The sequence below is a fragment of the Poecilia reticulata genome, chromosome 6 (assembly GCF_904066995.2).
Source record: "Poecilia reticulata chromosome 6, P_reticulata-male-v2, whole genome shotgun sequence".
In the NCBI taxonomy this organism is placed as follows: domain Eukaryota; kingdom Metazoa; phylum Chordata; class Actinopteri; order Cyprinodontiformes; family Poeciliidae; genus Poecilia; species Poecilia reticulata.
The window spans coordinates 26,169,442-26,195,002 of NC_088835.1; the positions used below are offsets into that span (position 1 = coordinate 26,169,442).

The following is a 25,561-nucleotide window of genomic DNA, read 5'->3' on the forward strand; positions in this document are numbered from 1 at the left end:
ATGTAGTAGAAAGCTGATTGGTTACTGACAGAAAATACAAAAACAACACAAAGAAAGTTTTTTCAATGAGAATCTGATAAGGAAATGGAGAAACTTCCAGCCGCGGACCGTCGTTCATTGTTGCGTTGCCAGTTTTTATTCGCCACATTACAAGACGTCTTGATCAGATAACCTGTTGTTGTCTTGATCCTTTTGTTCTTTTGAGAAATGGGTCATTACCTGATCGTAAGTGTGCGGTGAATTGCCCCCTTCGGAGGTCATGTGACTCCAAATACAAAGGGGGCCAGTCTTTACACCTGCGCCACACTTATCTTTGTTCTGAAGTACGAACTGTTTCTAAACAAAAACCTTGCTGTTGATAGTGTGAAGATAAGATGAGAGGATGATTAAACCCCTCATCTATTGGCTGCCAGAGGAGGTTGTGGCTTATAAATCACCACACAGGGGCGTGACTAGGCTTTTCTTCCTATGGGGGTCAGGCAGCAAAAACTGCAGGAGGTTGGCACAATAAAAATGTTATTTTATCTAAAAGTACTGCAGGATTAGATCATAATAAAAACATGCAGCTCTGGAAAAAAACTAAGAGCCTACTGCACTGAACCCCATTGAAAACCTCCTGGTTATTCCAACAAATATTGATTTCTGAACTCTTCCTGAGATAAAACATTAATATTGCTGTTTCTAAATGAATATTAACTTGTTTTCTTTGCATTATTTGAGCTCTGAAAGCGCTGCGCCTTTTTTGTTATTTTGGCCATTTCTCATTTTCTGCAAATAAATAAAAAAAATTTGCTTGGAATTTTGAAGACATTGTCAGTAGTTCACAGAATTAAAAAAAAGATCATTTCACTCAAACATAGACCTAGTAAAATCAGAGAACTGATCATTTTAAGTGGCATTTTTTTCCAAAGCTGTATATTCAAAAAATAATGTTACTTAAACTCACGTTAACACAGAAATTATAACTTCTTATTTCCTGTTCAACTCTTTAAAAGTCACTGCAGATGAGTTACAATGGTTAAAAACTAGATGAAGTTTTAAATGCTACCCAGTCGCTAATGTTTGACCGCAACGTGTGTAATGCGCCAGTTTGATGCAATGAAGCTTACCGGAAAATGCCTGTGCTGTAAAGAATCATCCTCAACTGCAAACAGAGCGAAGCTACGATCCAAACAAGATGGCTGTTGATAAATGAATCTTAAGAAACGTGGTCAACACAGACTGAACGGCTTCGTCGCCATTGCTAAAACGACAGGCAGACTACAGTCGATGTCATCACACAACTTCTTCTGTTCACTGATTGGCTGAGTAAAAATCCTGCCGGGGGAATCCAAGTAGATGGGAGAAATCTGTCTACGACGTCAGATTTTAATTGAGTGGAACTGCAGAGGAAGGCAGCAAATGAAAGATTTCTACAAGTTTCTATGGTTGAAGGGTGCATTAGACTGACATGACACCGTCATAAACATAACACCCGAACATAAATATGAGTCTTCATGAATGTTTATGACTGCTGTCATAAAGTGTCATTCAGTAAATAACATTTTTAAAGCAAAGTTGCATTAAAACTTGGATTAAAAGTCCTTTAAGTGTGCCAACTTTGCATTATTTGATTAATAATGCAAAGTTGCAAATAATGTAACCTATGCAAGTTGCAAATAATGCCACTTTGCTTTTGAAGTAAAAGTTGCTTCAAAAGCAAACTTTGAAACTTGCTTCAAAGTTTTAATGCAACTTTGCTTCAAAGTTGCATTAAAACTTGAATTAAAAGTCCTTTAAGAGGGTCAAGTTTGCATTATTTGATAATAACGACACTTTTGAAGCAAAGTTGCATTAAAAGTCCACTAAAGGTGGACTTTGCATTAAAAGTCTCATTATTTTCCGAATGACACTTCATGACTAACATTATAAACATTCATGAAGACGTTTTCATTTTCATGAAAGGTGTTATGTCAGGTTAATGATGGTGTCATGAACCCCTCGTCAAATTAAGCGTTACCAATTTCTGCTCCTGGAACTAGCCAATCAGTGTTTGCGTTGTAGAAACGCCCTCTTTACGTCTACCCATCGCCTCGCCTTGCTGCTGTGATCGTCATGATTATAAAACCACAAACTTTTCCTCCACTCATGATCACACCAGTATGACCCCAAGCATGTGGACGCTCCTCCTTCTGTGTGTCCCGTTGGGGGTGTTGGGGTCAGAGGGCGCCCAGCCCGCGGACGGCCAGCAGCTCCAGACCCTGAACTGCCCGCCCTGTGAGCGGATCCACTGCTCCTCCAGGCGGGCACTGAGGCTCCAATGCAAAGGCGGCGTGACGACGGGCGTCTGCGGCTGCTGTCCCGTGTGCGCCCGGACAGAGGGGGAGAGCTGCGGCGGGAACTGGGACTACCTGGGGAAGTGTGATGAGGGGCTGGTGTGTGTTTCTGAGGAGGCTGCGGCTGATAAACCAAACGCAGAAACTAAAGGCATCTGTAAGGCAGGTGAGCTCAACATGGAAACTCTTTAATATTTAATCAAAATATATATATATATAAAAAAACAGGTTCAACTGTATTGATTTAGCTTTATTCTAGTTCACAATAAATCATTTAATCGCATAATAAATTACAACAAGCTCAAAACTTTCAACTTGCATCATTTATGGTTTCTACCAAAATCTGGATGGTAAAAGTCTCCAGTCTGGTGTTTTGGTCTCAACTGGGTCGTTTTTTCAGGGACAACTTTGTTTACAGACAGTTTATAGTTTTATTTGTTGTGTCTGGTGTTTGGTTTATTTATTTTGGATATTTAAAGTATTTTCCAGTTTCAGTGTTAAATGTTTAAGAATTTAAAGTTTTAATATCTGAGAATGTGTTCTTGCATTATGATGCCGTTAACTTTATTTTACATAAAAATTGTCTCAAAACAACAATATTATAATATTATTGCTAATGGCAATACCTTCTGGGACAATTTATCATCCGGCAAAATTTGTTATTTTGTAATTTTGTTTTACATGCATTTCAGCAGAGCTGAGCGGAAAAATCCAAAATATCAATAATATCGATATCAAGTCGGTATCAGTATCAGATCAATAGTGTGATAGATCAATACTTTAGTCTCAGATTCTTTCTTGAAATTTTGTTTTATTTTTGCATTATAGCTCCTCAACTTTACTTGAACAAAAATGCTGCAATGTGGTTAAAGTGTTTAGTAGAAACTTTGTCTAAATTCTGTGCTGTTTGATAAAAATAATAATTGAAAGGGAAAACCACCAAAACACATAAATATCAGAAGTTTGATAATAATAAGTATTGGTAGTGACCCAGTATTTACTTGATATCGGATCAGTACCAAAATATGCACACTTCTACTTCTGCTGCCCCCCAATTAAAACAAGAGTTTATCTCAGATGGAAATGGATAGAAACAGTAGAAACAGAAATATGGCGCCATTCTGCTGCACACTCTGATGCATTTGATCTCTGGTAGGGTTTGCAATGGGATCGGAGCCAATATGGTAAACCGCGTTTAAGAGCTGTGAAGACTGATAGCGCGGCCAACGGTTCCTTTGATCCAAAAGGTTTCCGCTCACATAATTGTCCCTCTTATCTGTCCATGATGAAAAGAAGTGTCACCACCACTGATACGGCCTGATGTCAGGCATCCTGCGAGAGGCGCTTTTCATGTTTGGCTCTACAGAACCCAACAGATTATTAATATTTTATTTTTTTCAGTGATTGAAACCCTCAACCCAGAGAGCTGCAGCCCAGATTGCACCAAGGAGTTCTGTCAGGCCAATCCTTCTGCAATCTGCTCCGCCAGGTGACCACACAAAAATCCACATTAACTCCTTATTTATCGTCAGGTTTCTGGTTTAAAACCGTTTTCCTAATTCCTGTTTCTGCAGGTTTGCATCTCTGGACAAGAAGGAATGTCAGGGCTCCTGCCAGCACACTACCTGCTCAAGCTGCGTCGTGCTGAAGCGTCCGTCCTGCCCCCAAAGCTGCGCCGCGTCCGATTCCGCCTGCCTGCACCGCTTCGGCAGGTGTGTGCACAATCACCTGAGAGCTCATCCCGCCTGCAGTAGTGACGTACAGGTGAGTCAACACCAGAACAGCAGCAGCAACCAGGGGTGCACCGATAAATCAGCACCGATTTCCTGAAGTTTGGGAAATCAGTGATCAGAAGATACTTAAATGTGAAGCCGATCTTATCTACACTGCAAAAACACAAAACCTTACCAAGTAATTTTGGTCTAGTTTCTAGAGGAAATATCTTAGTACAATTTAAATAAGAGAAAAAAAATTAACTTTGAGTACCTTTTCAGTAAAATATAGAGGCTTGTTTAAAGTAAATCATTTATTGATGAAAATATACTAGTTTCACTGGCAGATAAATTAACTCATAACATGGGACATTGTTATAATTAATTTATAACAATGTCTTGTTATAAGTGAAATAATCTGCCAATGGAACAAGTGTATTTTTATCAATAATAAGGAATTATTTACTTTAAACAAGCGTCTACATCTTACTGAAAAGTTACTCGAAGTTAGTTTTTCTCTTATTTAAATTGTACTAAGATATTTCCTCCAGAAACTAGACCAAAATTACTTGGTAAGGTTTTGTGTTTTTGCAGTGTAGATAAGATGTATATTGCAGTTAACCATAGTCACCCAACTGTTATCAACTGAGCAACTTTCTTGCAATACTTAGCAACATTTAGCACATTTAGCCTGTTAAGTTTTTGGTAGAAAAACAATAAATCATGCAAATAGAAATTATTCCGCTTGTTTTAATTTATCATGTGATCAATTGATTAATTGATTAATTGCTTAATGCGACAGGCCTAACTGGTCATCAGTGATCTGCCAGAAAACTGCAATCGGTGCACCCCAAGCAACAACATAAACCTGTATTTAATTATTGTTTTATTAAAACATGCCTGTTGTGCTTTATTCTCTACAGAACCACACCGAGGGGATTTTAGTGTGTTTGGTGCCGGACTGTTTACACCCGAACCCACGTCTGTAAACCCACAAAACACGAGGATTTGATGGAAACCACAGGATAATGTAGCAAAATGGGAAAAATGGCAGCTATTTTCCTAATGTCGGTAGCTTGAAGAAAATACTTTATGCGATATTATTTTATGATGTAAGCTGTAAATATGTAATCTGGCAGTTTGTAAAATAAACTTTGTGTAAATTTCTTCTAAATAAACATCCAAGAGACACTCAGCTGTCTGGTTTAATTGGTCATCCTGGATTTACAGTATTCAGAGTTTGACTTCCTGTTTACCCTTTGTGTTACATGTTGAAAATGCAGTTCGATAAACTTCAATGACTTTCAGAGAGGTTTGTGGAATCAACTTACGTACTCCTTCTATGGTTACCTAGCAACTCACTCATTCTATGGTTACCTAGTAACTCACTCATTCTATGGTTACCTAGCAACAACCTGCTGAGAAACTTGCCCAGTTGTGCCTCATGACTGCTTAAAAATAAACAGCGGGGTGTGAAAAAAGAGGAAAATCTGTCACCAGTTTAGCAGTATTTTAGATATTTATAACAAAAAAATCAATATTGATATTGACTGATATGAAATGCTTTTATCAATTGTGATGTGTTTTTCAACCCTATGTACTATGTTAATGGAGTCTAATTATCTAAACCTGGATTTTGTTTTTAAATAAAAATGTAAAGCATACACTTTAAGTTTATGCAAAGTTTGTGCATACCAATACTAGGCCTGTCACAATAAACAATAAAACAATTAATCGGATGATCAATTAAAAGAAACTCAGTCATTTTAATTTGCTTGATTTACAGTTTTTCTCACGTCTCTCTCTTCTTTACCAAAACCTGAATGATAAAAGTCTTCAGTCTTGTGCTTTGGTCTCAACTGTCTCTTTTTGGTCAGATAAGTTTGCTTACAGAGACTTCATGATTCATTTTATTCATTGTTTCTTTTGTTTTCTTTATTTATTTTGGGTATTTCAAATGTCTTCCAGTTCCAGTGTTTAAATATTCATTAGAATTTAAAATTGATTGATCTTTGAGAATGCCATTATTACTATTATGTTACTTGAAAATGATCTTAAAACAACAATATTATGGTTTATTGCAATAATTTCAGGGACAATTTATCGTCTAGCAAAATTTGTTATTGTGACAGGCCTAAAAAATACAACCAGTTTATTGCAAAATTTTGATTTTGTTTGCTGAATTGTAAAGGATAAGTTGCATAAGGACTTTTTATTTATATCAAAAACTTGCCTTTTAAATATCTTAAAGTCACACGGTTATAACAATAACAGGGTTTTCTAAGGCTTTTACAGTCAGATAAATGGAACAATATGAATAAAGACATTTTGTGTAATTATGACAAAATAGAAATACAACCCGGTTACACTATTCTTTCTGGATCCTCTATCCACTATAAGTAATTTTACTGAGTGGTAAATGAGCATATTTCAACAAAAAATTCACCAGACACACCTGCAGTTTTTTTAAAAGCTTCACGAGTTTTATATTGAAGGAACCAGATTTGGACAAATATTTCTTTTGTTAATTTGCAATTGTCTTATTGATATGAGTTGTTTTCATTTTGGTTTTTAAAATACACAATTTTCTACATATCTTTATATTTTGGTCTGTCTGATGATGTAACTTTCAAACAATATATACATCAGTTATTCAGTTATTCAATACTTGAGTAACCTTTTTACCAAATACTTTTTTTTACTCTTATTTGAACAATTTTTTTACTTTTACTTGAGTAAAAATATGTTATAGTACTCTCACTTGGGTACAATTTTTGATTACTCTGCCCCTGCTAACCATAATAATCTGATATATTGTGTCGCAAACAAGCAGAAGAGGGACATCTACACCCTCGCTTCTGCTTCCTTTGTTTCCAAAGACAAGTGAACCTTGAATAAATGGAGAATTAAAACTTAAAGAGTCAAACTGTAACGATGTTGTGCAGGTTTAGAAACAAACTAAAGTAAATCGATTGATCTAGCGTTTCCCATTGTGTTTTAGTCAGTTATATTTCAGATCAAAAGCAAGTCCCCTCTACCATGACTACCCCCCTCACAGGTTGTAGTTATTGAATAACAGATGGTTTATGAGGCAGCAATAATGAGGAAAGGGACTGAAGTGTGGACCAACAATGGGTTTTTGTTCTCTGGCCTTCAAAAGTGAGCAGCTTCTGCAGGAGAGAGGAAGTTTTATCTGAAGGATTTCGCAAGAAGGAATTAGTTTTAAAGCCAAAACAAAGGCCTGCATTTGCTTTCATCTTCATTTAACTGGGCATACACTTTCATCTGTTGATTTCATATTATCATCCAGCATTTACTAGGGATTTAAAAAAAAAAAAAAAGCCAGGAAATGAGAAGTCAACAAAACAGGTTGGTTTTTTAACCCAGATTTATCTTATAATTGTTTGCAGAAACCAGCTTTTTTTTTTTCTTTATCTAGCTGATTAGCTTCTGTTAATGCGTATCATTTTATCAGCTATTAGGGCGAAGAGACCTGCCATCAAAGCGGGCCGCCTCCGATATCAATCCCACTTATCAGTCTCACTTTTTTTACTGACACAAAACACCTGATAGCGCAGCACCGTCTGTGCGCCAGCTGTAAGTAATGAGTGACCCATGTTAGCATTTGAACGCAACACAAAACCAGACAATACAGTTTCACCGACTCAAACTTAAGACTTTTTAAGGCCTTCATAAATCATTATGAATGAAATATAAGACTTTTATCGCAACAAATGTACAATATATGTACATATAATTAAATGTATATATTTTAAATTTACACTTACCCATGAGAGATGCAAAATAATTCAGCTAGCTAGCTAGCAAGGACATATTAGCGGGTGTAGCAACCGTCTTCGATCGCTACGAAGATGTGCGCGTGACAGAAAAGTCCCGCGAAAAAATAAAAATCAATTACGTCACCCTCCTTTTTTTTTTTTTTTTTACAAAAGTTTTAAAAAAAGAAATCAATTACGTCACCCTCCTTTTTTTTTTTTAACAAAAGTTAAATAAAAGAAGACTAGCCATTATTTTAGAAAGGCGACGATATGCGAGATTTACGACGGAGTATAGTTACACTGAGTAAAAATAAAAAGCAAAAATTACCAGAATAAAATTCCAAAACTATGAGAAAGTGATACTTTTATGAGAATAAAGTCGTACGATAATAAAGTCAAAATAATACAAGAACATATTCATAATAATGAGAAAAAAGTGACGCAGAGGAGTCATATTCCATATATAACTATTTAGAGAAGCAATTATCGATTATTTTGAGAATAAAATCAAAATGATAGAATAAAGTCATAATATAATGAAAAGAGTCATGTAGAAAGTCATAATTTTAGAAAAAATACGATTTTATTGACATTCTCATGACTTTATTCTCATAATTTTATATATTTTTTAATTTTCTTAGCATGATATTGTATAAGACCTCTGAACAACGTATTTAAATAAATTTTTAAAAATAATAATTTAAGACATTTTAAGGCCCTAATTTTATATAAAATTTCAAGGATACGGTGACGCCGTGTAATAAAAAATCTACCAACCATGTCCTTACTCAGACTTCAGAATAATTTAGCAATCTTTAAACGTCTTTTTGTTCTATACAAATGTCCATTTTTGCAGCAATTTGACAAATATAGAAGCAACACCATCCAAACTTAGTCTATGCAATGTTTTTATTGAAGATAAATGCAAATGTCCAGTTTTCAAGTTTCAAAATAGAATCTTTAAATTATTCATTAAACCACAGAAATTACAGTTAAAACATTGCAGACCTTTATTAAAATACAGAGCAGCCTCAACAGGATTAATACAGAACAGGGTGCTCTAACTGTGATTTAAAAGATCCTGGTTAACAGTAAACAAGAGCATTTTTACAGTAGAGGAGTAGAGTTAAAGGTGTATAAAACATAATCAAAGCTCAGGTCTGCATCTCGGCATCTGATCAGAAAAGGCACTGCAGATAATAAGCAGCTGGGGCTTCCCTAATGCTGTCCCGTCACCTGAATAGTCTGTTCCAGAAAGATACGAACGAGGTGGAGTTAAAGGCACCGATGAAAATGAGGAGCAGGAGATAGAGACTCATCATGATGGCAAAATGGTGTCTGAGGAGCCACGACCTGCTGCGGGTATGCCTGACGTAAAACAAACAAGAAACAGCAGTGAATGACGTCTCACTCTATTCATTTTGATTATTTCAGATGAGTTAAAGTAGATTTCTGCACATCTTACTGGAAATGAGACCTGAACCTCTTACCTGGCCAGGTGTTTCCCCTGAGAATACACAAGCAGATACTTGACTCGTAGAAGCTGATTGTTGGTGACTATAAAGTATTTCTGCGGAACGTCGCCCCCTTCGCTGTTCTTGGCTCGTGAGCGCTGCCTGTCGATGGCATCAGAATCTGAAATGGCAAACAAATAGCAAGCAGCCATTAGCAAAGTTACTGCTGCTTGAACTGTTGTTAACTGCAAATGTGCAGACATGACCTGCTGGGCCGGTCTGCTGGTCAAACCTTTCAGAGGAAAGCAAAAAAGGACAGTGGTTGATTTTTAGACCTTTGCTGGGGTAGATAAATAAGATCAGGGGAGAAGATAAACTTCACATCTAAATATCGGCTGATCATCAATCTCACAAAATGAAGGAAATCAGCACTGATAAATCGGCTGGCCGATAAATCGGTGTACCCCTGGTTACTGCGATAAACGATAATATTGCTGTTTTGAGAAAATTTTCAAGCGCAGCTGAAAAACTACGCTCTGGATGACCAATGATCTTTGAGAACACATTCTTAAAGATCAATAAACTTTAATTTGTAATGAACATTTAACACCGGAACTGGAAGACATTTTAAATATCCAAAAGAAATAAATAAAAGAAATGAAGCAACAAATGAAGTCTCTGTACACAAAACTGTCCCTCAAAAAAATGCTTAGTCGAGTCTAATGCGTCAGACTGAAGCTTATTGTCATCCAGTTTTTGGTAGAGAAAAGAGAAAAGCAACAAATCATGCAAAAGAAAATGATCAAGCGTGTTTTAATTTATCACACTATCAATTGATGTATTGTTTGCTGCAACAGGCTTAGCTAACAGTAAGTCAAGCAGCAGCTTTTCATGATTTAATCCATGTGATGTTTTGGGAGTCACACAGCTAGACGCACCTTTTTTCTTCACTTGGCATTTAACGTCTGGATGGTCGATGATTTCACACAAGGCAACACAGCTGAGCTGAGGACCCAGGATGCTCTCACGCCAGCCGCTGCTGTGGGGACTGTAGAGGACGGCCATGCTGAGGTCGCTGGTGAGGTACGTCCCCTCGCCGAACACAGAGTTCTGCACGCATCACATCAGGTAGCACTTCAGAAAAAAATTGTTTCATAAGAGAAATGTGTGGGACTGTAGTAATCTATCGATTATTCTGATGATTAATTGAGTTAATTTTCCCCTTCTAGTTGCTACTTAAGCTTGTAAAATAAAGATGAGAAAATTAACTAATCAGTTCTTTCTTTTAATAAGAAAATATAATACAATTAAAAAATACCACTTTTGAAGTATGATTTTTTTAAGTGAGAAATAAAACGTTTCACATTAACTTTTGAAAATTTAAAAAGTGTTTAATTGAAACATTAAACACTGACTTTTATGTAAAATTTCCCTTTGATTCTAGTTTATGATGGTGTATAAAGGCCTTTAGTATAGAGGAGTACATTTCCAGAAAAAATATTAGAAATTTTTAGATTAAGCTAAAAAATTTGAGAACTTTCTGTGTTTGAAAAGTTGAAAGTTTGCTAGAAAAAAAAGTTACAAAATTTGGAGATTCACCTAAAAAAATTCCTACAAAAATTAAGAAAATTTTTGAGCTTGAAAAGTTGAAAATTCGCCAGATAATTTTTTTTCCATAAAGTTCAGAAATTTCAGAATAAAAAATTCAGAAATTTCCAAGATTTTTGTAGAAAATTTCTGAGATTTTTAAGCAAATTCAAACTTTGAAATTTCCTTATTTTTAGCAGAAAATTTCTGAAATTTTTTGACAGAAATTTACTCCATTACTACTTTTTTTCTATTCATCGACAACTCATTTGTGGGAAAAATAATCCTCCTGCCATCATTGCGCTAAACAGCAAATCATAATTTAACAAATTCTATAAAACTGTAATCTTTCGATGAATTGTTGCATTCCTAGACGTGTGTAGTATTTTTTTATTTTTAAAGCTCAGACCCTGTTGAGGTGACAGTGCAGCCCGTTGTGAATGATTGAATGAAAGTTTTCCAAGCGGCTCCCGTGGAATGCGTAGAAAACTTCTCGTCCTTCTCTCATCTTCTCAAACCGGGTGTTAAAGTGATCAGGGTACTCCAGCTCAAACAGGAAGTCCGGTACCGGTGCAGAAACCCCCTCGCTTTCTGTCAGCTTGCAGAGTTTGGCATACTAAAGATCAAATATAACACAGGATGAATACAAGTGGGAAAATAGAATATGATGCGTGTTTATGTGTAATTACAGCCCTGTACCTCATCTTTTTGCAGGGTCTTCACAGCGAAGCTCTTCGAGGAAAGAATCCAGTGTACGAGGGCCAGATGATGATCTCCTTCTCTGGGCCTTAACCGCACCAAATCTCTCACACCAGGCAGAGAGTTCACATCTGCCAACTGAAGAACAAAACAAACATTCTTTAGCATATTAACACAAAAGCTCAAAACGTGGCCGTGGCAGCTGGAGTGGCACTTCCGGTGTCACCTGCCCCGGCTGCCGGTGGACCTGCTGCAGCTCAGTAGAGGCAGCTTCCAGCTTTGGTGACATATGCCACGGCTTCTGTGTCAGATTGAATACTGAATATGAATAACGGGATTTAGAATAAATAAAAATAAAAATAGAATGCATATAAATAAAAAAGCTGTGGCATTTGGCACCAAATCAGTGGCAGCTGTATGTATATGTATATATTCTGGGTTTTTTAAAATATTTATTTGTTTGAAATAAAATGATTCATGCTCATATTCTATATTCAACATGACACAGAAGCCGTGACATGTCACTGAAGCTGGATGCTGCCACTACTAAGCTGTGGCAGGTGACACCAGAAGTGCCACTACTTTTTCTTCACTTAATAAAATTACTGAAATTAGTAGTTTAGTGTTATTTTATTAGCGTAGCACTATGCTGCATAATAATAATAATAATAATACATTTTATTTCAAAGGCACCTTTCTGGCACTCAAGGACACCGTACAAGAGTAAAAAATAGTGACAGAAACAAATAAAATATAACAATTAAAAATAGATAGAAATAAATAAAAAATACTGTAAAATATCAATTATTAAGGTAGGGGTGCAGATGATAGTGCAATAAACCGTTGTACATTTTACCTAGATGGTACATACATACGTTGCTTCAATGTGCAAAAACAAAACAGTTTCTTTAAAGTTGCTTGGTATTCATGTGCAACGAGACTGACAGACAAAAATAGCAACATTAGTAGCACATTACTGCCACCAAGTGTTTGCATAAAGTACCATCCTCTATAATGTGTGAAGGTATTCCTAATGTAAATAAACTGAAATTGCAGCATGTAAAATTAGATCCCATTAATTAATGGATTAAAAAATGTATGAATTTATTTATGGCAGTATTAACTTTTTCTGTTTTTCTGGTAGTAACTACATTTACGCAATTACATTTACTTGAGTAACTTTTTGGAAATAATTAACCTAGTATTTTTTACTACACTGTACTTTTTACTCTTACTTGAGTACAATTTTTGGGTAGATACATTTTTTAAAGATGCATGTTAACATTTAGGACAAACCAGCAACTACATGAGCGTTTCATTGTTTGTAAAGCTCTTACCAGGCCCTCAAAGTCCTTAATGTCACCACTTATGTAGCGAGGAGGGAAGGGTCTGAGCAAAGAGTCCCTCTTGTAGCTCTGTGCAGCAGCCACAAACAGGCTGCAGCGTAGGTCCGCTGCTACCGGGTCTCTGTGCAGACAGGAGCTCACCAGCTCTCTGACAGCCTCAGGTGGCAGAGGTGGCTGCATTCCCAGCACTGAACAAACACAGGTAATAAGATTCAAACAGGTTTACGCCAAAACAAATGTTCTGTTTTTGTGCACTTTATGTTCAATTTTAGGACCCACATTTAAATTCAGCGTTGTAACTTAGTCAAAAGTGTCAAAGTTAAATTAATTAGGCCGCATTTGTTAACTTTTTCCCTGCTTTTCCTTTAAGAATTTAAAAGGGAAGTCGTTTCTGCAAGGGTTACTAAACTTTACAATACACCTAGTTCACTAGATCACCTTTATTGAGGTTTAAATAAACTTGTATTCTCAACTTCAAGATCAAACTTGACATATCAATGAAAACGGAAGCCCACTTATTAAACAATAACATTTAAATTCCGCATTTTTTGTTTTTGTTTTATGACTGTGAGCCTTTAAACTACAGGCTAGTTGCTGTAGGGAAGCTAGCTGGCTACGACATAAATATCTTCCACAGCGTATCGATATCTATGACAAATATGAAACATCTAACTCCTGTGTGTTAATTGAAATGTTTAACAATGAGTCACTGTGTGGTTAAAAAGCGATATTTCTCATTAATAACTGATCTTACCTGGCTTAAGTCTTCCTCAACTCATAGCACTACAGTACAGGAAAAGCTAACACAATGTTAGCTTGATTTCTGCTGCATTCAAGTGCAGTATGAACTTTGTGTGTCAGAATTTCACGTTATGAATGAGAGGAAAAATACAACCACAAAATAAAAATAAGTATTTGTAAAGAAGCTAATTTGTGTATAAAACTGCGTTATCTATTCATCACTAAACCCGAATATAGAGATACATGGTAAAATCGGCCGAACATTTTAGATTTTTCAACCGTTTCCATGGTACCAAGGCAGCTGACAGTGGCAGATACGAAGATACGCGAAAGCAGCACATATAATACAATAATGAAACATATTTCCTTCTACCTGATTTGGTAATATGTTTTCTTTTCCCCTTAATCTTCAAAATTATTTTTGTTGTGTCCTCTTACTTGCTATTCAAAAACCTCAAAATTAATAATTTGCATAATATGATGACCTCTGACGAAGAACCCAATTTTTATTTTAATATTTGTCAGACATTTTAATTTACTAGATAATAATATTCTTCTCTGTCAATTTACTTTGTCATTTTGAGAACTTACAACTGCACAATAACTAGGTGGCAAATATAAACAGTGTGATAAAATGTTAGCTGGGTCCTTGCTGGGAACATTTCAGTCTACATTTATGTCATAAATTAGAAGTGCCTTTAGAATTTACAGTGTAGGAGTCAATTTATACTGATAATTACATTCATATAACGTCATCATTTAGAATCCCAAATTAACCAGACATATGAACATTTTGACCTTGTACTCCTTTTTCCACTTGTATTTACAAATTTGAAAACTTCAAAATTATTTTCCTCTTATATTTGTTTGGAAGCAGCTTGTTCTGGCTTTTTCAGGTTTGAATACATTTGATGTCGATGCCATATTTGTTATATGTTGTTAATAAATAAATAAATAAAATAAATAAATAAATAAATAAATAAATAAATAAATAAATAAATAATTTTATTTAATTTATTTTTTTTAAAGAAGAAGTAGCTTCCGGATTGGTAGCCAATCAGAGCAGATTCTTGTTTTCGACATTATGGATGAAATCTAAAAGGGGCGGGGCTTGGGTGAACATTCCTCCTTTCTGATTGGTCATGTGGGCCGCAGCAAATCCCGTCTCATCGGGGTACAACGCAGGGGAGGGAGGGGAGTTTATTCGTTAAAAAAAAAAGAAAGAAAAAGACCACACGTCACGTGACCACTCCTGACTCCCAGCCCCATCATTTGAGGAATAACGGCCTCCATACATCCTATATATGTTTTTCTAAACAGCAAATTCCTCCTTTCAGCAGCGCGTATTATCGTAGGGAGGAAAAAGAATCATAGGATGCAATTTAAAGGAAAAGGAGGATTATAGCATTATTCTTGGATTGTAAACGGGAGGTAAGGCGTTTTAAATCAATGCATTTTCATTCATTAGACATCTAGCTTACAGGGAGGGCGGAAGGAAGAACAGTTTGATGAGATGAAGCGGATTGTGGCTGCTGAGTGAAAACCCTGGAGATGTGTAGGCAGTTTACTGCTGGAGCTGCGCTTCGTCTGGATGATGAGGACGAAGAAGAAGAAGCAGCATCAGTAGCATCACCGAGGCACCGTGACTCACACAGGCTGAAGGACGCTCCTGTATCCGCTGTGATCACGATGCACCGCGTCCTGCTGCTGCATCACCGCCACCCGCTGAAATATTTGACATTTTACATCATTATGGCAAAAAAAAAATTAAATAAAAATCACCATCATTCAGGACGTTTTGTGACGGATTAAGCTGTTTATCTATCGGGGATGAATGTGTCCTTCATACTTGAATCACATGCACAGTCAACGATGGTTACTAAGAGTAAAATGATGCAAGAGGGGTTAATTATAACCATTTATATGAAGCTTATCAGTCATCTGTGATATAGTGTAATAATGTAATATAGTGGATTCTATACGTTCCTATTCTGGTGTTTGTGCATTTAAAGCATAAACAAGGCCATACTGTGCCTTACATTCAGCTAAACATAGCTGTAATGTCCGCAAAATGTATCTCTGTTTCTGCAGTTTTGGTCAAAAATTGTACCCAAGTAAGAGTAGTACTACTTCAACATACTTTTACTCAACTAAATGTACAAAGTAGCCATTCAAGAAGTTACTGTACGAGTAAAAAAAGTATTTGGTAAAAAGTCTACTCATGTGCTGAGTAGCTGATCAAATGATCAGTCATTTAATATTTAAAATTGTGTAAATCACACAGACCAACATGAGTGGAAATGTTGGTATTTTAAGGATCAAAGTGACAATAATTCATATAAGTAGCAGAAATAACCAAATCTGATTTGGAATTTTTTTTAGATTACTTTCTTTCAATATAAAACTTATGAAACTTTAAGAAAAACTGCAGGTGTGTGTCTGTGACTGGTGAATTTTTGGATAAAGCATCTTTGTTTTTCATTCAGGGTAGAAAATCCAGAAATCTTACTCAAGTTAGAGAAGAAATACTTGATAATAAAATTATTTAAGTAAAAATAAAACGTACAGCGTAGTAAAAATACTCTTAAAAGTATTTTTTCCCCAAAATGTTACTCATGTAAATATAATTGAATAAATATAACTAGTTAATACACAACTCTGCATTTCTGTATATTCAGACAGAAATAAAGCTAAATGTTGGATGGATGCTTTCAGTCAGTTTAGTGCCGTTTTCTTTTCCTTTATGTTTTTTTGCAGAAAAATCATTGCAATAACAAAAATTTTGATGGACAGGAAAGAAGTGGTGGCCTCTGTAGTCTTGGTGATGTTAATGCAGCTCTTCTTCTACAGTTTTAGTTCTGTCGGCCGCTCAGATTGAAGTTTCTGCATCTGTTTGAAAAGTGGAGGAAAACACTGAACAGTGATCATGGCTGGTAAGCTTTACCACTTTTGAGTCACTCAGATAGACGAAGCGTTTCCCATTTATTTAAAGAAATAAATGGGATTCGTTCATTCATTAGTGATTCATTCTTACTTTTCCTGTGTTTGCCAGAAAACAACTTCCCTCCCTTGCCAAGATTCATCCCCCTCAAGCCATGTTTTTACCAGGACTTCAATGAAATCCCAGAACAACGGCGCTCCATGTGCAAGAGGCTCTACTACCTCTGGATCTGTGAGTGAACCTGCATGGGAAGAATAGTGAATATTATCCATGTTGTTTACAAAAGCATCAGTTTGCTTGCCTTCAGGTCAATCACAAAGCTAAACTGTATTATGGTTGTTTGCTTATGCCATATCAATTATTTACCAAAAATTACATTTATATATTAAAAAAAGTAGCAACTTAAATGATTAAATAGGCTAAGTGACATATTTTCTGTTCCTTTATTTTTTTTGACTAAAAAAGATAAAATAAGAAATTGGAGGAATTTGTTAAGATGACAATTAAAAAAGATTTGTTGTTTGGTTTTAAAGGGGACCTTTTATGAGAAATTCACATTTTGCATGTTTTCTTTTTTTTGTACTTCCATTTGTATTTCTACTGCTTCTAAAAAACAGTCCGAGTGCTGTGGAAAATGAACTGTTTCAAAAATGTTCTGAATATAAAGTCACAAAACTGCCCGTTACCTAGCAACCCTAGCCAAGCCCAGCCGGCACCTAGCAACCCCAGCCAAGCCCAGCCCGTTACCTAGCAACCCCAGCTGAGTTCCAACATGTTTGGACATCTCCAAAAATGTGTTACTTAAAATTGAAAAGAGAAAGAACATTTTATGTTTTTACAGATCAGAATAAAATAAAGTCTGGACTTTATCAGGTTCTAAAATCCGACAAATCTGACCTCAGTTGTCCAAAATTCACAATATGGTCCAACCTGAAAAAGGTCAAGGAAAAATGGAAGTGAAACATACTGTTCTGAGATTGTTGAGACATTCTGATCCAACCCACCTTATCACAACAATGTCTCCTTGTGTTCATGACCCAATTTCACCAAAGCTGTTAGACAGTTGGCCCACATCTGACTCTAGTGTGCTTTGGTATTCAGAAGACTTCCTGGTCAAGCTTTACCAGGAGTATATTTGTAAATCCTTCTGCCATATTCCTTTCAAACGTTCTGGCAAACTGTGCTTTTCCTAATTAAATAGCCATTAACTTTAACATTTAAAATGCTCACTGAAGTCTGGAAATTTTAAGACACTCTTGGCTCTTAACTTGCGGTAAATTTACAGCTGCATCCTCTCCAGCGAAGACTAGCAGTTCCAGTTAGCTCAAGTTTTTCCACATCTATTTAACATAAACTCGGAGCAGAGACAGAATGATCCGGAGGGCGTTAAAGGAATCCACAGCGATTAAATTCCTGCTGCACGATGAACCAGCTGACGGGTTTTGCTGCTCTGTGTCTCTGGGATGCTGACAGTGAACAGTGCCACGCTAGCCGTTAACCTGATTGGCTGCCTGGCCTGGATGTGCGGAGGTGGAGGAGCGACCAACTTTGGCATGGCCTTCCTGTGGCTCATACTCTTCACCCCATGTTCCTACGTGTGCTGGTTCAGGCCCATCTACAAGGCATTTAAGTAAGCACGCCTCTCTTTCAGCACGCGTTTTAAACAGTTTCTGCTGAATCATTTATTCTGTCAATCATTGTCTCTCTGCAGGACCGACAGCTCTTTCAACTTCATGGCTTTCTTTTTCGTCTTCATGGCTCAGGTGGTGATAAGTATCATCCAGACTGTTGGCATCCCAGGTTGGGGGGTCTGGTAAGAGCTCTCAGTGTTTAGTTAACTTTTATACTGTACAGTGCTGTGAAAAAGTATTCACTTCAGTACAGATTTCTTCTATTTTCACTTATTTTCTTCTTGTCTCACTTAAATGTTTCAGGTCTTGAAATCTAAGGCAAAAAAAAGCAGTTTTGAAAATATTTAATTTCTTAAATATAACATTTTGGATGTTTTTATAATTCCAACTGATTCCTTCTATAAACAGCACAAGCACTTAAAAAACCCACAATGGCAGTAAATTTATGTTTTTTGGCGTCTGGGAAATGAGTCGATTGTCAAGTCACATTTCATGGGTACTTGTAAAATGTGACCAAATTTCACAGTAACAGCAGATGACCAAGTCTGGTGGAGCTCCTTTAGGGTTGCTAGGTAACGGGCTGGGCTTTGCTGCGGTTGCTAGGTAGCACTTTTGGAAGGTTTTTGAAACAGCTCATTTTCCAGACACTAGAAAACATTAACTGATTACTAAAAAATGGTGAGGTGGTTTTATAAGGACTTGGGCTGTTTTTAGAAGCAGCAGAAATCCAAATGGAAGTACAAAAACTTGCAAAATGTAAATTGTACTTAATATGTCCCCTTTAAATGTTGAATTGTTTTGATAATTGATCCTTCTCAGGTTCTTTTGGGTGTGATGAACAGAGCCATTAAACTGAGTCATTAGATGAAAGCGCTGTTTGTCATGCATGCCATTATTTTACGGTTCTGTCATGTGTGACTCAGGATCTGATTGTGGTTCTCCTCAGCGGCTGGCTGGCCACCATCACCTTCTTTAGCACCAACATCGGCTCAGCTGTGGTGATGCTGATTCCCACCATCATGTTCACTGCCGTGGCTGTGCTCTCGTTCGTCGCCCTTACTAAGGTGATCATTACGCTTTCCTCCTGGTGAATCAGGAAGCTCTTTTTGATCCGAGTTGGGCTTTGCCTTTCAGTCACGTTCTTTAAATTTGGTTTATTGCATATTATTTGTGCACAGTTTGTTTTGTTTTCAACAAGAGGTTCAATTTCAGTTTGAGTAGTGATTCATAATTTTTTATTCTTTTATCAGTATGGTTTTTATTACTTATTTCTGAGTCTCTTTCTGTAAAAGATTACATTTTCTTTTTTAATCTTGTATATTTATTGTACAGTTTTGGATTCATTACTGCTGTAATTATATATATTTTTTATTTTAATTTTTTTTACGAAAATTGCCTTCTTTTGAATCTATGCTCTAGTTAACAATATAATCAATTATTAAAGCAGTTAACAATTTTTTAAATCATCGATTAATCAAGATTAATCAATTTAGCCCTACTTAAACGCAAAACGTGTATATATTTTTGTACAGCTATGTTTTAATTACTGCTTTGAATATGTTATATTTTCAGAAAATAATCTTGTTTTGAGTCTATACTCCAGTTAACAATTGCTAAATTAGTTACCAATTTTTTTCAGACATCAAATTTCAGCCGTACTTAGTATAATAGTAATTTATATTTTGTATAATTTTGGCTTAATTACTGCTCTGAGGGTGTTTTTTTTTTCAGCAAATTGTCTTTTTTGTGTCTGTAAACTCCACTTAACGATTAATTGATTACCAAATTACTTAATGAGTTTTTCAACAATCGATTAATCACGATTAATCGGAATAATCGTTTCAGCTCTAGTTTAGGCAGTGATTAATTCTCATGCTCTACTTTTTCCAGGTCCACAACTTCTACCGTGGCAGCGGTGGGAGTCTGGGTAAAGCCCAGGAGGAGTGGGCCACGGGGGCCTGGAAGAACCCACACGTCCAGCAGGCCGCCCAGCAGGCGGCCATGGGAGCTGCACAGGGAGCCATGCAGCAGAACCAGTACTCAGCGGCTCCCACCTACAACTACGACGACCCAATGTAGGACAGACGGGCCGGCCGGAGGAGCGGAGAGGGAGAGCTAAAAAGGGAACAATTATGAACACAACTAAGAATTAGGTGCCCTTCATTTTAACGCAGGACAGGATCATTTTTAGGTAGAAAAATGTAGGGAAAAAGGAGAGAGAAACATACTTTTAAGCAAATTTAAAAGTTTTAGAAAGTTCACTCAGATCAACAAATTGCTGTTATTGTTTTGCTGCTCAGCATGTGTGTTGATTTCCTCCAGTCTGATATGGCTTTAAGAAAACCCCAGAGGTGTTTATTTTATTCATTCAGGTCCCATCATGTGTTGCAGCACTCAAACTCGCAAATTGAAATTTCCTGCTTGATTTTGAATCGTCTTTGTTTTTCTACAAGGAGTAGCAGTTAGTTTCTCAGCTAATACTCATTGGCTAGCATAAAAATATCAAGAGAACTTGTTAGAAAAATCTCTAATTTGAGGACTAGTTTTGGAAAAGTGTAAACATTTATTAGCAGCAGCTAGCTGCTAGCATTTGTATGATATAATGACTCCCTAACTGTTTAATAGCTTCTTAGCTTGCTACTAGCCATTATACAGCTAGCTAGCTAGCGATATAAGCTGGCTAGTTAGCTTATACAGCTAATAAGCTGTATAAGCTGTTAAGCTTATACAGCTATACAGCTTATACAGCTAGCAAGCTGTATAAGCTAACTCGCAGTATAAAAATATATCTGACTCTGTTTGAATGCAACAAAGGTGTTACAATCAGCCCTAATTCTGTTTATTGCATCTTAAAACAGGATTTTAAGGGTACATTTTTCGTAAGTTTTCTAGGAGTCAGTCATTATTCTACCTTCTCATTTTGCTGTTATGCTAGGCTCATCTGCTAGCGATAGCATCAACGCTACAGCTGAAGCTACAGTTTAATCATGAGGGGGTTTTTTTGTCAAATTTTATGAAATGTTAAGTGTGTGACAGATTCAGACAAATATGTTGTCACCTCTGGTAAAGATGTGTTAAAAACCTTGTTATAAATGCATCTGTCATTGCAGCAGAATAATTCCACAAGAGAAAAATTCAATCCAAACTTTATTTTGCATGTATTTATTTGATGTCAAAATAAAAAATGCTAGGAAGTAATTGTTAAATTTCTAACAGGTCAAACAATAGTTGTTGGGCACAAGTCAAGAAAATGATTGAAAATGACAGAAATGATTCAACAATTTTGGGTGGGTTTACACTGCAACCTGAATGACCCAATTCCGATTTTTTTTTTTTTTTGACGTAATGTGACTTGTATCCAATCTTTTCATGGCAGTGTAAACAGCACAGGTCGGATTCTTTTTCGAATGCGACCCATATCCGACACGTATGCGATTCAAATGCGACCATAACGTCCTGGCCGCATTCATCCGAACTGAACGTCACTGATTCTCAACAAATCTCACTATTCTGCGTCCTGATACGCGCAAGCGGGAAGAAAAACAACAACCATGACAGATTATATGAGGATTAAGTCGTTAATATGCTGCTCCGGCCGGACAACAACTTCAAATATGTAAGCTAAGCTCCACCGTTAGCCTCCATGTTTACTTCTGCAAACACGGAGCTCTTCTTCTTTTTATGGCGGTTGGCGAAACGCTGAGAACGCTGACGCTATTGCGCCCTCTACTGCGCATGCGGGACACTTTCAGGTCGTTTGCCCGTTCACACTGCAGAACACTTCGCATTTACTGGCAATGTGAACGGCCCCAGCAAAAAAATCGGAATTGCCAAAAAAATCGGAATTGGGTCACTTCAGTCTACAGTGTGAGCTGCACCCTTTGAGAGAAACTTTTCAGGCTTTACTAAACTAATTTACATGAAAATGTCAAAATTAGTACAGAAATATAATGATAACCAAAATAACATTTTTTAGACAGTTTATCAGTTGAAAAAAGTTGATTTGGAGTTATCTATGCCAGCTGCTTTCATTGACCATATGATCGCACAAATTGGAATTATGGAAATAAATATGCATAATGGAAAGAAGGCAATCTCAAAAAAACGTATGTTTTTCAATAAAAGGTTGAAAGGATGAAATTTTGCAACAACCGGATGTTACTTCTGGCAGAAACGATGAAAAAGACGACAGGAAGTGGAAGGAGAACAATGGCACAGCATGTTTTTAAACCATTTATCGCATAAACAAACAGACTCACTTTTGATTTTAATTGCGTTTCTTATTTAATGGAAACACAGCATCTGCAAAATTGTGATTTTTTTTGACACGAGCGAAAGATCAACAAAGTTTGGGGCACATTTGTAATGGAAACACGGCTTCTTTAAGTCTAATGTAAACAAATTGAATGGTTCTAGTTAAAGTATAAAAGCAGTGGGTCTTTAATACACACATTTATTTATAATCACATTGAAAGTTGGATTTCTAACACAGTGAAAACCTTATTTATTTTAAGGCCTTCTTCACATCTTTACCAGTGTTGCCAATTAATTTATCCTCTTCTGTTTAATCAAGTTTATTGTTCTGGGACCTGTTTTGTTAAGATTACTTGATGTTTTCTACATTCTCAGGTAAGGTGCGATAGCCGTTTTTAAGCCTGTAAAACATCAAGCTTTTGGATTTATTTTTATTTTTATTTGTTTTATTACCCCAGCTTACCCATATTGGAGTGATTGGCTATAAATGTTGAGCAGGCTGATTTTGGTTCAGTGTTTAGGGTTTTTATTGGATAAACATTCCAAATCAATGTTGTACAGGGGAAGAATGAAGGAAAACCAAAACTACAGTTAAAAAAAGACACAAAAATGGTAAATTATGGTAATATTTGTTGTAGGTGCTCAGAGTGATGGATGTTTCCCTCCCTCTTTGGCATATTCTTCCATTAACCCCCTACATGTGGATGCTTGTGAACTTCAGGCCTTACATTAGTGTGTCATCCTGTGGCTGTTGGTGTTATTCCATGAATTAATGTAAAATAAGATAGAATATTAAATTGAAAGTCAATTATTTCCACGTAAGACTGAAGACGAGGTGTGAGATTTGGTGAATTTTCCAGCCAGAAAATTTCAGACTAGTGTAATTTTTTTTGTTTTGAGAACTTCCTGAGCATTCAGTAGACGGTAAAATAAAGTATTTCGCTTGACAAAGCTGTGAAGATGTGTAACTAAATGGTCATTATTTCAAAAACCTGTGGGTCGTCTTGTCCCGTTGTGATGATGTGGTTTTTAATAAGCTCTGTTTTTACTTTTCTTGTTTTGGTTTTGTATCCACCGCTGTTTTTCCTGTGTATTTCGGGTGACGTGAGGTTGAAACTGAAGCACATGCTCATTGAGTCCCTTCCATGGCTGTGGTGAAGTGTTGCTCAAACTATAATTATTTGAAAGTTGTTTTTTCATTTAAACCTGCAGTATGTAACTTTTTTTTTTTTTTAAATCACATATTTGTTGAAACTGTATGGTATGTGTGGAAAAAGTTGATCTTCTTTGTATTCTCCTAGTGCTAACTAGAAACAACCAATCAGAGTTAGGAGGCGGGTCTTAGCGCTGTCAATCAGCCTCTTGCTAGTTAGCATAGCCACTGCAGACGGCGGATAAGCGGTTTCCCTGTGTGAGTTGTTTCTCCACCGTTGGGACTTTTAAGAGCCAGTACACAAGCTTGATTCACAGCGCTAAGCCCCTCCTCCCTGCCCTGATTGGTTGTTTTTGTGCGTTTCATCGGATAATAATCAGATCTGTTTGAGGAGGTGGAGGAGTTTGATTTTTTTCACAGGTTATCTGAAAAATGCTGTCAAGACATGGTGGAATTTTTAACAAATATGTTTAAAAAAACTATATATATATGTGTATATATATATATGTATATATATATATTTTTTTTTAAATAAAAGTTAAATACTGCAGCTTTAATTAAATGTTTGTGCTGGGTTTCCTGTAGACATTCACGATAAAGTAAGTTGAAATTACAGTGAAGCAATACTTCCTTATATGGTCAACAGAATCTAGTCAGGTTCAGCACAAACTGACTTCTTTTTAATTACCTGGCTTTATTACAGAGTGTTATGAAACAAAAAACAGGCTTGATTATTCATTTTTCAACTTTTTTTCACCAGCAGAGGCACATAAAGTAGTTATTACTGTAAAGGACACCACACTTCTGCTTTTTCTCCTCCTGTACAGTAAATGTAAAACATTGCACAGACATATGCAGTTCCTGGGATTAGATGTGAATTTATTGTTTGGCAGTAGCTGCTGGTTCCTGGACAGATGTCACTCTGCATTTCATGTCACAGTATCAAAGCCTCTGGAAGCCATTTTCCATGTTTCCCACCGTTACTGTACTGTATGTTGTATGAAATGTATTATCATATATTCTATCATAGGTAGTCCTGAATATATAATGAGGTAAATATTTGCCACATTCAGTAGGAACATGCTGTATTTAGATGAAATAAATGTTTGAGGAGGCTGTGTCTCCATAAGTGACGTAAATGAGGAATAACATTTTTGTGTATTACTTTTGTATTATTTGGTCTTTCCCTGATAGAAATTAAATCGTTCTTGTTGCAGCCTGTTTATTATTTTTCACTTAAAAGAGCTGATTTTTAAAATTTATTATTATTTATGGTTCATTTAAATTTTCTTAAAAAAACATTAACTATAATTCTTGTTCTGGATAAAAATGACTAAAAATAATGAAAATATTGGCGATTGACTTGAATATAAAAATTTTACTCTTTTTTTTATATTTTTATGCGCTTTTTGAAAATCCAGCTTCTACAGCCCTACAGAAATTTGCCCCCGAACCTCAATGACAAAGTTTTAAATTAGTTTTAAATAATAAAAATTGAATAGACAATTTTTTTTTTTGCCTAAATCATCTTTTGGCAAAAATAAATACATTAAAAAGTGAATTAAAATCCATAAAATGACTTTTAGGACAATGTAGTATATTTAATGAAAAACATGAAAAATCATTTAAACATAGTTTAAAAAATCTCAACTTTTAGTATTATTTCACGTATATTTACTTTTATACATTTTAACTTTGAGATGAGTAATAAGGTTGTCAGAAATGTTAAAATTTATAATCTAAGGCAGCTTTTTAAAATTTTTGACTAATTTCTGAGGCTCATAATTTTTGCTAGTTTTGTCATGTGCATTTAAAACAGTTATAGTTCTGTGGAAAAAAGTATTTACCCCTTTTATGTTTTAAATGATCAAACAAATGCAGACAGAGAATCAAACTAAACTTAGGTTTTTTCATTCAGGCTAAAATAATTACTTAAAATCTGAAAATGT

At 36.0% G+C, this 25,561-nt stretch overlaps 3 protein-coding genes and 1 long non-coding RNA gene across 4 annotated transcripts in view; 2 read left to right on the plus strand and 2 right to left on the minus strand.

The window, feature by feature from the left end:
• The window catches only part of LOC145552014 (uncharacterized), a 25,679-nt gene extending 17,747 nt beyond the window's left edge, over positions 1-7,932 (minus strand). The window contains exons 1-2 of the long non-coding RNA XR_014087946.1: positions 7,816-7,932; positions 3,941-4,060 (exon numbers count right to left, since the gene is read on the minus strand). This is a non-coding gene — a long non-coding RNA (uncharacterized LOC145552014). The remainder of the gene's footprint in view (positions 1-3,940; positions 4,061-7,815) is intronic.
• On the plus strand, positions 1,602-5,527 carry LOC103466432 (uncharacterized). Its single transcript, XM_008411978.3, has 4 exons — positions 1,602-2,481; positions 3,717-3,804; positions 3,890-4,079; positions 4,951-5,527. Exons 1-4 carry the CDS (start codon positions 2,142-2,144, stop codon positions 5,014-5,016), a joined length of 684 nt encoding a protein of 227 aa, XP_008410200.1. The 5' UTR covers positions 1,602-2,141; the 3' UTR covers positions 5,017-5,527.
• Positions 7,933-8,697: 765 nt separating the features above from the next.
• parp16 (poly (ADP-ribose) polymerase family, member 16) lies at positions 8,698-13,869 on the minus strand. The gene is made up of 7 exons (XM_008411977.3): positions 13,647-13,869; positions 12,884-13,080; positions 11,547-11,684; positions 11,257-11,463; positions 10,199-10,370; positions 9,297-9,441; positions 8,698-9,174 (listed from the first exon to the last, which is right to left on the minus strand). The coding sequence occupies exons 2-7, from the start codon at positions 13,070-13,072 to the stop codon at positions 9,039-9,041; spliced, it is 987 nt and encodes a 328-aa protein (XP_008410199.1). The 5' UTR covers positions 13,073-13,080; positions 13,647-13,869; the 3' UTR covers positions 8,698-9,038.
• Positions 13,870-14,849: 980 nt separating this feature from the next.
• scamp5a (secretory carrier membrane protein 5a) lies at positions 14,850-24,828 on the plus strand. Its single transcript, XM_008411976.3, has 7 exons — positions 14,850-15,064; positions 16,484-16,566; positions 16,686-16,805; positions 18,048-18,204; positions 18,286-18,387; positions 19,152-19,269; positions 20,096-24,828. Exons 2-7 carry the CDS (start codon positions 16,560-16,562, stop codon positions 20,282-20,284), a joined length of 693 nt encoding a protein of 230 aa, XP_008410198.1. The 5' UTR covers positions 14,850-15,064; positions 16,484-16,559; the 3' UTR covers positions 20,285-24,828.
• Positions 24,829-25,561: the final 733 nt, after the last annotated feature.